General features: G+C 36.9%; 1 protein-coding gene across 1 annotated transcript in view; it reads right to left on the reverse strand.

The window, feature by feature from the left end:
- Positions 1-587: 587 nt before the first annotated feature.
- COBLL1 (cordon-bleu WH2 repeat protein-like 1) overlaps positions 588-12,466 on the reverse strand; it is a 38,071-nt gene continuing 26,192 nt past the window's right edge. Inside the window, exons 10-15 of the mRNA XM_009585434.1 lie at positions 10,610-10,868; positions 7,995-8,080; positions 6,733-6,738; positions 4,999-6,623; positions 4,193-4,375; positions 588-1,178 (exon numbers count right to left, since the gene is read on the reverse strand). Coding sequence (XP_009583729.1) covers positions 1,092-1,178; positions 4,193-4,375; positions 4,999-6,623; positions 6,733-6,738; positions 7,995-8,080; positions 10,610-10,868 — 2,246 coding nt within the window. The 3' untranslated portion in view covers positions 588-1,091. The remainder of the gene's footprint in view (positions 1,179-4,192; positions 4,376-4,998; positions 6,624-6,732; positions 6,739-7,994; positions 8,081-10,609; positions 10,869-12,466) is intronic.

A 12,466-nucleotide genomic window follows, 5' to 3' on the forward strand; every position in this document is an offset into this window, starting at 1 on the left:
GAGTGTGATCATATTTTCACCCCTCTCCCCAAAATGTATAGCCTTGACAAGAAATGGAAAATAGATAAAATATAACATGAAGCATTTTCTTGTAATATATATTCCCATTTTGATACTTAATGCTTAATCTATAAAGAGACGCTCTCAGACACAAGAATGCTTTGTAAGTGTGTTATTGTGCTGTTTTAAGATTAAAATATTTTACATGAATAAGTCCAAAGCAGTTCATTCTTTAGTCATACTTCCAGTGACAAAAAATTTCTGCTATTTCATTAATTATCAAAACTGGAATTTGCATTTTATCAGTAAGTTACTATATGCTGATGACTACTTTAAAATATATCTAGTTCACAAAAAATATTGCTTATTTGAGTGCTAGGTAAATACTATATACAGGTAGTCAAAGAGTAGATGAGAAACGTCATGTAGTGCTACTGTTAAGAAAAGTTTTTAAGTAGTACAAAAATTTCCAATAATTTATGTCCTGATTTTTTTCTTGTGTGCTACCAGGAAAAAATTAAAGGAGATTAAAAAAAATCAAAATACTTATTCCAACTACTCTCAGCTGAAGGAACAAAACCATCCATTTTTTAAAGAGAAACAAAGTATTGCATATAATTAAGATTTTCTACTAATTACAGATTTAATTTAACAAAGTAATATGGAGGCAGCATGTGGTAGATTTAAATTCATACAATCTGTTAAAGTAATACACAATTGAAAATTAATGGTCTAAAATTCTTAGATTGCTTTAAATATAATTTCCGCATAGTGCTACATATTGTTCAGTCTTGAAGGCCAAAATCAAGAATTTTTTAATCTCATTCTAACATAAGCAAAGCTCATCTGCACCTTCTCTTAAACCTTTTTAGCAGCATAGTCGGCTTTATAAAGAGAAAAAGGCAAAATATTACCATAATTTACATATTCTAGTAATCTCTCCAAGGCATCAAAGGACCCAGCTTGAAATTCCTATAACAATTGACAAAAATATATTAACATATACTTGCATTTACACTTTCGAAAATTTGTAGTTAGTATTAAGTTGGCCTATGAAGCAGTAGTAAAGTGCAAAATATTTGGTATAATATCTAGTGATTAGCTTTTGCTTCTGTGGAATACAAATGAGTAAGCCTGGCTCTTCCATTGACAGATATGGTGTTTGATGGAGGACCAACCTGGAGGCAGGGGGGCGGGGGGGGGGGGGGGGGGGAAAGAGGAAAAAAAAGAAAAAAGAAATATTAACCTAACTTTTCAGATTCTTCTCTCTCTAGTATGTAACACAGTATTACTTCAAGGAAACAGAAATACTGTTACTTCAGTTAGCATTTTTCTCATCACAGTGAAAGACCTCCTATATGATTTCTGAAGAAAGCACATATGCTACAGAAGTGGAAATATAAGAAATTACTTAAAAACATATTTTATCCTATCTAAAAATTCCGTGTATAACTATTCAAAACACGCATAATTTTTAGTCCTTCTCCAGACCTGGCTGCAAAGAAATACTTGAAAAAACATTAGTAAACCAAACACTTTTTATTAAATATTGCATAGAGTGGATTTTAACAAAATCTTCCAACGCTTCTTTGTACCATGATTATGTTTCTTTTATCAGAAGCAAACTATAACTTCTAGGATAGATAGCAAAGACTGATTTTCAGGGGAGCTGCAACCAACAACTCCAATTGGAGTTAATGGGAGCTGTGGATGCTCCACAGCCGTGCGAACCACATACCACAGCACACAGTTTACTAAACACAATGAAAACATTCTGAAGGGAAAAATGGTTAAAAAGAAACATCACTTGACCCATTTTAGGTTAGTAATTACTGAGGGCCCTATTGAACAGAGACGACCAGCAACACAAAAGGCCACAGATCTCAGCACTGCAATACTCACAACATATTAAGTAAAACAGGGGAAAAAAAATAAAGAATTTGGCTAGTGGTGCCAGCATTTTATTTTTTTAATGATTCCCTCACAGAGCTGAAAGAAGGGAGAGTATGGTAAGAGGTAAGAAGAGGAGCAAGCACCTGGCAGACCTCTTTCACAATTCAAACGGATTAGGTTATTACTCCTTTTACTGAGTGCAGCACAACAGTGGAAGCTATGAGGTGAATGCATTTAAAAAGTCCTTTCAATACTGGAAATCACTTTTTGGTGCTAATAAGTTATTGATGCAAAATGCTTCATTTCTCTGTTTGTCCTACTACTGCCCGTTCTCCATGTTAAACATAAAATGAGACCGTGTTTTTATTAAATTTGCCACAGGCCAAAAAACCTCTCTTGCTGCTGTCAGACATACCTGTACCACAGTATAGGTGCTGTGGGCAAGAGTGAAAAGAGCAGCACGTACAATTTTATGTTTGGCAAAATTTCAGTGGGTTCTTCATTGCATTTTCTGTGTGTGTGTTTCAGGTTTCTTTTGAAGCCTGTTTCAGGTTTCTGTGTTACAGAATGCTTTTCTTTATACTTACAGCATCTTCATTACTATAATTTCTCCTTAGAAAGTATAGCCCTCTCCTCAACCCCAGCCTCAACAGTTACTATACTGAGAGCGAACATCTCCCGCCCACAGAAGAGAAAGGGAGGGGAAAAAGGACTTCAATCATCATCTCTCTCTTCTTCCCCATGCCGTTCTTGTACCTAGACTGATAAAGACTATATGGGTCAAACCTACCCTAAGAACATTTCTATTAGAAAAAATGAATAACCACATAATGAAGTTTTTCTTTGTTTTCTTTCTAGTAGAAATAGACTTCTTGAATTTTAAAAAGTACATTATGAACTTTATTTTTTAAAACGGTTTTAAGCTACTGTGCCAACAGCCATGCCTATGCATATTTTCCATAGAATCATAAAACAAAGTTCCCACACTATGCAAAATAAATGACGTTCAGTATTATTCAGAATGTAATTATGCATTGGAGGAAAAAAAACCTTAATAAAAATATAAGCAAACAAAATCCAAAGAGTATTTCTGGTAGAACAGATAGATTTGACCTCTAAGTGACTCTGAACAATACAGAACAATCCTGTTTTTAAAGTGGCTGTGGTTAGTGACATGTAGTTAAAAGTAATACTACGGTGTATTATGTACCACTTTTACTGACTAGAGGTCAAAACCTACTTGACCATGCTTGTAACCTTTCCAGGAAACTGAATCTTCCTATTCAGTGTAGAAATGATGGGAGGTCTACAAGTCTCAGAGAGACTGTTGCAGTGCTACACTGAAACAAAACCTTACGAAATGGATTGTCTAATATCTGACCATCCACTGAGAGATTTTGACCCTAGGGAATCAGACTTCCATAAAATCAAAAAAAACCCCTCACATCCACCCACCACACATCATTTATTTCTTTTAAGTTTCAATTGGGAAAGGGAAGGGAAACAAAAACTACTCAACTTCTTTAACCTTCTGCAATAAGAAATTATTCCTCTATGCAGAACGCAAAATACTAATGCTGGGTCAAGAAAGCTTTGTGTAAGACTATCATTAAATTGTCTGGTTACAAATTTAAAACAATACAGATTTTTAAAGTGTGCAATGTTTTATCCAATGAGAGAAGTGTAGGTGAATTTTAGGAAAGAAAAGAAAAATTAAGCCATAGTTTTAACCTGAGGGGGTGGGGGAAGATGGTCCTATCAGGACTGTTGACAAAACATTGAGAATATCTTACTAATGATACCAAACAGCAGCAGGAGGCTTGAAGTACATTTAAGAAGAATTAAGGACCTAATAGAGTCTAATAAATAGAAAAATACCATCTTCAGAACTTCTGTGTTATCTGCCTGCAAAAGATTGCAGCTACTTCAGATCTAGGGTGAAACTGCCTAGCATGTGTCTAAAACCATACCACTTCAAGCCATATAAACACAAACAAGTAATTGAATATGTTCCTGATTTTATGAAAGAGATACTTAATTGATAACTTAATTGATAATTCATTTCAGGAAGCTTTCCAATTGGATTTGTACGGTTTGAAAATATGGACATATGAAGCTTTGTGTGTGCAGTTTATTCTGCAAAACTGAACTCTCTTCCCCACCTCCCTTCCCATTGTTAAGAGCCCTCCTGGCAGCACCCTGTGCCAAAGCTAACTGCTTTTAGTGTCAGGCATTAATATCGTGATTTTGAAGGCAGTAGCATGAGTTCACTCTTATAGATGCAATGATGAAAACTCACCCTTTTCAATTTGGCAGCAGCTTCTCCAGAGCGGATTGCAGCCAGCAAGCTCTGGTGGATCTGTTCTGGGTCAGAGCGCTGGAACGTCATCGCCGTTTCTCTCTTAGCGACAGCGGGTGGGTGGTCAGTGGAAGCACCTGACTGCGCCTGACTCTTCTGCTCACTATTCACATTGCTGCCTTTCTATAAAGGGAGGAAGTGGGAGGAAAACCAAGCCAAAACCTTTTAATCTGAATTAGTCATAAGTGGAAAACTAAGTCAACCTGGCACAAGGTTGCATATCAAACTGCCACCGTTCTAGTGTTTGCTTCATTCAAGATTTCAGAGATCAGCCACATTTCCACTATAGCACATAGTTTCTCCCTCAGATAATTATGTCAGCAAAATTTTATACCCCCATTCAAGTGTGTTTCTGCCATGATCACTTGAAGCCAAACCGATCACATGACTCAGATTTAAAAAACCAACACACAGAACCATAAAGAACAATAAGCACTCCCAACATAAAAATAGGTATACACAGTACAAATTATTCTATTTAATTTACTGTTGTTTGAAGTAGGAGATGCTAATTATGGCAAGAAATAATTATTTCCAATAATCTGAATGAGGTTGTTTTCACTTTAACATTCCCTGTTTTCCTGTATTTCATTATGATGCTGTCCTACTGCTAGACACGACAAGGTGTTTACACTGTATGAACACAGCGCTTTCTGACCAGGGAGCAGTTCAGAGACTAGCCTCTAGACTAGTCACACTAGATCACAGTGGATCAACAGTCAACCAATGTTAGAAATAAAGTTTACCTTATGCATTAGACTATTTGGTGACTCTCCTGTTATGGTCTGTAAGGAAGGGTTTTTCACTTGAGGCACAGAGGTAGCTGAGGAGAATTCAGCTGCCGAAGCAGCAGAGGAGAGTTCAATAGGAAATTCCTCTCTCGGTGCCTGGCTAGTGATTGTACGCGTCTTATTGAACGATTGTGACCTTTTGACTGCGGATGAGACAGCGAGAGCAAAAGGGGATGGTCTCGAACTGGAGTACGGCTTTGGAACTGCAAAAGTTCTTAGAGTTCTTAGGTTCAACGGTGCTGGCGGGCAGGAGGAAAAACTGGAAGGTTTATTGCTTTTAACAGAAGTGGAGGATTCAATTTTTTTTCCAGCATCAACTTTTTCTTCATCTGCTGGAGGAGAGGAAGTACTTGTTTTATGTAAAGACAAAGAAGTTGGATCAGGTGATGAGATTTTTTTTTCCATCTCTGTATTTTTAGCTTCATTTTGAATGGAATTAGGAGCACAAATGGTACTTCTGGCAATTGCAGATGTCACATAATGACCTGAAGCTCTTCGTTGCATCTGCAGATAAAAAGAACTAGGCTTTGTTGTAGGACTTAATGCATTTGACTTTTCCTGAGTCTCAGAAGAAGCATTTGTATTATCCAAGCTTAGCATCAGCGGGACACGCTGTTTGGAAGACTCTGTTTCCATCCGATTGCTCTCAGTAGTAATCTCAGCTCCAGACATCACAACATGCTCAGAAATGCTGTTCAGTCTGTGCAGCAGATCATTTGCTGCTGCTGCTGCAGGTTCATTTTGTGAACCGACCTGTAAATGACCCACACTTTTTGGAAGATGACGAATTTCAGCTTGCACTACGAATTCTTTGGGGTCTTCATGCTTCAGAGAGTTTTCCAAAGCAGATACCTCTTGGTCCTTATAATCTGATGGAATTTCTGATTCCCAGCTCTTCATTATTTCTAAGGATTTTGGAGGCACTATTTTATAAGTAGTCATTCCAATTTTTGGTATGTAATCTCTTGTAATTTCATTAGCGGGCTTGGGTTTAGGTTTGATGTCCTGTCTATAAAGAGGGTAACCTTTTACAGGAGAGCCATCTGGAGTTTTTGCAGTTGTTTCTGGTGAAGCAAAATTGCTGCCATTTATACAAACGTGACTCTGGTCTCTTATGGGAATTACTTTTTCATGGGTAACTTCTTGTCTCTCAAGATTTTGTTCTGTGGAAGTATCTTCATCCTCTTGTATTGCATGCATTACTTGAAGAAGAGGGTTGTTTGTATCTGTATTGTGTTGAGGGACCAGTCTTCTGAACGTGGATGATTCACAGCCTTGAGGAACAATAATTTCTTTCTGTGTAGTCCTTCCCAAATTGCTATCCGAGGGACCTGTCTGGATTGCAACATCCTGAGTTTTTACTGTGTCCAAGCTGGTTTGATTTGTTTTCTGATCTTGCTTTTCTGGAATCAGTTGAGGATAATTCCTATGACTTACAGAGATGTCATTTTTACAGGCCTGGCAGTTTGATAGTCTGTCAACTTCAAGCTTGTTATTTTCTCCAAAATCTACTGTTCTAATTTCAGCTGTGGGAAGTTCTTTCCCTTCTGTTGTTGGAAGGATTTTTGTATCACTGTGACCTTTAAGTTAAACAGAGATTCCGAAATTAATACAAATGCCGAAAAGATTCAACCTTCCCCCTTACATCACGAAGCCCCGCATCCGATGTGTTTAACTACAAGGCCTGACTCCTCACTGATATTAAAATTTTCCTTAACACTTACTTTTAAAAGCTATTTAAAGATATACTTATCTCTGACTAATATTGCCAAATAATAGTATTCTAACTCAGGTATTCTTCCTTAATTAACAGGCTACTGGTGCCATGCATCCACTTAATAGAAAAATCTATTCTAGAATCATTTAAAAAGTGCTAATGAATTTCAGTTGATTATATAGGCATCAGTGACTCAAGAGCTCCAGGACTATTCCATATTAAGTTATATGCAATTTTTATTTAGTTCCACACCTTTGTGGCTTCTCTTCTTTAGTTTTAACATTACAAGTGTTATTTGTCAACTACACCTTATGTATTTGTACAAGGGAAAAATTGGAAAACACATGGACAAAAGCAATTTTCCAAGTCTATTTTTCCAACTGTTTAGCAGGTCTGATAATTCAATTTTCTACCCCCAGACTAAACACATGTAGTCCTCTACAAAACACAGGAATATTTGGGTCAAATTGTTTTAAATACAATATTGGGAAAAATTAAATTCTTTAGGAATAATCATTTGGGGTGGCATTTTTTCGGGGGAAAAAACCTCTCTCCTCATTTCAAGTATGTTATAAAATGGCAGTTAAAACTTATGTCACATATAAACAGGACTCATGCAGTATGTTGTTATGATTTATACACAGAGGTGCGCTGAATATAAAAGACTATGGAAGGCCTAATATATAAATCTGAAAATCAGTGTTACAAAATGGTAAAATAAATCAGTCAGGTCACTAAATCCACAGAAAAATTTACGATCCATTAGATGCACAGGATGTCGTCATTTCTTTTCAAATTAGTGTGTCACTTTGTTCTATTTGTGTTTAAAGATATTTGCATTTTCATGCAGAAAACTCATGCCAGTTTTCATAAGCAAAGAACAACCGATGGCCTCTCCTTCCCCGCTGCGGTGCGGTGCCCATGCCACACCACATGGCAGGATAACCTCTCCTCAGCACTGCTCCACCCATGCTGCCCTACAACAGCACGATGCAGCTTTGACTACTGCTATAGGAAGTAATAAAAAAAAAAATTAAAAATAAAATCCAAAAAAACCAAAACTGCAGTCAATTCTTGTCACCTCATTTCAAAGAGGATACCAGAGCTCGACAAAGTATAAAGAAAATAATCTGATGATAGCAATTCAAGAGTTGACTGTATTGTCATTTTTTTCAAAGGAATAGAAAAGTTCTCGTCAACCTTGAAGTATTAAAAATGAGTGGAAACTACTCACCATCGTTTTTATTTTGATCCAAAACTCTAAGCTTCCTGTCTTTTTCAAATGCAGCTTGCTCACTGCTTATCTTAGTCTGTAGTCCTCTGCAAAGCACAACAGTAGACTAAATATGCTGGTATCATTCATTTCAGTAAACACAAGAAACGATGTGAGAGAACTGGCAATATTCTCCAAACACAGATGGACAAAATAGAATCACTCTGCCAAACACTGGAGTACTCAACAGAATAGATTTTTTTTTTTTTTTTTTAAAAACAAGGAAATACTGCTATGATATTTTACCAAAATGGCATGCAGCTTCACTCTCTTCTATGTAAGCAGATGATCAGTTTTCCTTTCCCTTCTCCCCCTCCTTTTGTTTACTCGTGCAGTTTGAACAAGCCCCTTTGCAGTAACAACTCAGTTTCAGTGAAGCCACGACGGTGATAGTTTATCATTCATATAACAGTGTTCTCAGTGTGAAGTGTTCTGACACCCCCAACATTTAAAACGTGTCCTTGATTTTGTCCCCAACACAATACACAGGAAGCTGCACAAGACGCTGACTGCATATGAACATATGAACTGTGCAGTACAGACTTTTCAAAATAGTAATGAAAAATTTTCTGTCCCTGTCAAGAAATACCATGAGAACAACATGCATCAAACATGTTACTTGGATACTAAACATTTTGCAAATGCATACAATTTCTGTCCTCAGATCACGGGGGAAAAGAGAACTGCACAAATGCTGAATAAACCCCTCATCTTTTGGAGAGGAAATATTAAGTCCTCAGCTTAAAAAGGTAAATGAAAAAGGCCAAAATACTTAAAATTTCTCTTTAAAGAAATTATTAGAACTTCAAACTTACATCTCTGTTTAAGATACTTTTATTTTCTGTAGTTACAAATACTGGCATTATGAAGATTCCAATTCATTTGCCACATCAAATGTATTAGTTGTCGGGAACCAGTGCCTTGAGCTGAAACATCTGCTTTGAATAATTTAAAATGATAAATTCCTCAATAACCATCCATCCTCATGTTGCTTGTACAGTCCAAAATATGCTGTAAGTGTCCAACAAACCACTAAACAGGAGCATACGCTCTCAAAGTTATTGTTGGAAGAAAGTGAAAGCCCGGTCCTGCACTCCGTACTCTTACTTATCTCCATTCTGTTGAACACAGCTGAGGGACTGAACTACAAGTATTCACAACAGGCTGAACTGTTTAAAAAAAAAAAAAAAGAAACAAACGCAAAAGCCACAGAACACCTCAGAGTATTATTAGAGAAATCAGTGGTTTTGACTGGAATATTACACATATCCCTGGTTTGATTAAAAAGCACTTCTTCAAAGTAACTAGATCTTATATAAAAGATCTGAATTATCAAAAGATTTCCAGAAATATGATGTCAGAGAAACCCTAATCCTCATTCTGGAATCCCTGTGATATTTCACGAAAGAAAGGATTGCCAAACTCTGAAGTTAGAGCGCAGTGCATGCTAGATGATGCTCACCAGGATTATAGGCCATGAAAGGCTTTTACAAGTTAGAGGGGGAAAAAAGAAACATCCCCTGGACAATTGGGCAAACTGGCCCAATAACACAGGTCTGATAATTTGCAAGTTCAAGACAACTTAAAAATGACATTTGGCTGATCCTCCTCCTCGTAGATCCCCACAGAGCAGACACATACAAGCAACTGGCACAATATTTGTCAGGACAGAGCACGGAAGATTTTTGCAAAGCCCTGTTTGGCCTTGGACTGACGAAAAAGACCCTTGAAATACAAGTCAAAGCTCTCCATACTACCTTGAAAGTTCTTGGCTACTGGAGCATTCACACATTTTGGCTTCAGTACAATAATTGAAATGGTTCTTTCAATTTAAATTGGGAACAGTAGCCAGTTTAGTTGCCCCAGGGAACAGAGAAACAGTGAATTACATTAACACAGTGGGACTTCTCTGGACAATCAACGTTTATTTCAAGCAGGCACTAACTCATGTTGGAAACCTGCTGAGTCAGGTAGTTTAACAAACATGCTGAAGGGCAGCATCACCAGAAGGGAAAACTAATGTGTTTATTCTTTAAAAAGGCAGAATTAACTTGTTTTCCTGAGAGCAGATGGATCGAGACAGGTCAAGACAACTGGCTAACATATAAGGAAAAGACAAAAGAAAAATTGAACCCAAACCAAATATGCAAGCAATAGATAACTGTGCCCAGAAGAACAGAAATGGCCGATCTACCTGTTTTTCCCCAACTGTAAGAATTAATTTGTAAATTCTCATTTAACTAATCAATCCAATTTTTTTCACAGCACACTGCTCTAGTAAATACGCTGCATATTTTAGAGCCAGGTTCAGTTTTTCTGGGGTCCAGCTGTTTGAGTAGTAACGAAAGGGAGGCTTAAACAGAATAGCCTGCAGAACATTTCTTTGTCATTTTTGTTGAAAAGCTTCATGAATTACTGTGCACAGAAGAGTGCTACAACGAAAGCTAAGCATATTAAGCTCATTCCTCTCTCACAATTCTCTATTCTGTGCTGCACAATGAAACAGCACTCTATGTTTTATTTGCCTCCCCCATTTTCTCCCCAGTGCTCCTTTCTTTGTCACAAAACGTACTTACTTGCCATCTGTGCTCATATTTTCTTGTTTTTCTTCCTTGAAGCTTTGTGAGTTTTCTGCAGAAACACTGCCAGGAACTGGAGCTGATGAAGCAGGATCATTTTTTTCAGTTTCCAGTGGTACCTCAGCAGAGCTGAAGGCTGCAGTAACCTCTCCTATCCCGAGAGAGGTATTTGTACTTTCACTGTCCTCTCTCTGTTGCACACTCATCTCTTCCCTTTCATCAATTTCTTCCAGGCTGTATTCTGAGCTCCTTACACCTACACTCACAGAAAGAAAAGGAAAAAAAAAAAAAAACACCACAAAAAACCAAAAAACGAAACAACCCACAACTCTCAATGCAGGGTGTAGATACAAAGGGACTGGTGAAGTCAGCCTAAGTAGTTTGAAGAAGGAAAACAGACTTCTCTTCATAATTCAGGTAAAAAAAAAAAAAAAAACAAACAACAAACAAACAAAAAAACCCGACTCATGCAGAGTTTTAACTTCACAGAATTTTCTGGTTCTTTCCAATTCTTTCTTTTTACACATGAGAATATGCTCATCACCATGCTACTGTCCATCTGTTTCTGCATCTGTAACTTCTGTATACCATTTTCCTTGTTTAACCCAAGTACTGGATTAGGATAGATCAAAATATATTTAACAATATCATAATCCCAAATTTCATGGAGGTAGACAGTTTATTTTACCCACATTTCTTAATACTTCTAGTAGCTCTCCAATGAGGTTTAAAATACACAGTTCCTTTATATCTGAGTAGGTATGTTAGAGAACTAAAAAGCAAACCAAATCTCACTTTTGCCCATGGTTTGAACAAGTTTGCTCACCACTATCAAAATTTCCCCATAATTATCTTAAGTGTATTAAAACATAATTAAAAGCATCTTGTGCAGTGCTCTGTGTTAAGTAGAAGTGCACAAAAATAAAGTACATAGAAAAGTGTTAATCCATAAAAATAATTAAGTTTTCAGCTAGAGCATAGTTAAACTAAAAGGTTTAGTTACTGGATTAGAACACACATAAGTCAGTGTACCTGAAATTAAACTAATAAATCCACCTATTTTGATTTGCAGAGGGACTAACCATCTCTAGCTTCACTTCACTGCCAGGAATCTTCCTACAAGAAGACAATGATTCACATTTTTCAAATATTAGTAAGTAGACCATACAATTAACCTCTTGGCTTTGCAATTTGCATTCTGTAACACCAAGAAAATAGTAATTCCATCTATATAGTGCAATATGGTGCCACGGAAGGCTACTGGCAACAACTGAGCCACACAAGCAGTGTGCTCTGCCTGACCTGACCAGGGTATTTCTGTCAGCTCTGCATGCACCAATACCTGTTAGGTGCAGGCCTTGCACTCCGGCAATTAGGTTGCAGACTTTTCTAAGTTGTATCAGTAAAATTCTAAGTGTAAACCAAGGCTAACAATGAAAACAAAATACTGGCTTAAAGCAAGCAATGCTGGAAAGTAGCAGATTCCAGAGTATGAAAAATCGTAGATTTACTTTTTTTGTACAGACTGGTATCCTACAATGCTTCCAGTACTTCTAGAGAAGTACGCTGTTATAGAAACATAATAGAGGACTGTATATATTGGAGAAAATCTCAGTACAGAACAGAAACTTTGATTTTTCCAATGGGGTCATTAATTAAGAGTTCAGTAATACCAAAATTACTCATTCACAGTACTAAAAAAAAAACCTAAAAAAAGCCAAACATTTTACTATTTAATTCTAGTTTTTTTGTATTGCACTCTTGTAATAATGTTTTGTAGTTACACATTAAGCAATGTGATCAACATGTGTCATAGCGCTGAATGCAGAGGAGATTTAGATCCTCAGGGAAAGA

The sequence above is a fragment of the Fulmarus glacialis genome, unplaced genomic scaffold (assembly GCF_000690835.1).
Source record: "Fulmarus glacialis isolate BGI_N327 unplaced genomic scaffold, ASM69083v1 scaffold4319, whole genome shotgun sequence".
In the NCBI taxonomy this organism is placed as follows: Eukaryota; Metazoa; Chordata; class Aves; order Procellariiformes; family Procellariidae; genus Fulmarus; species Fulmarus glacialis.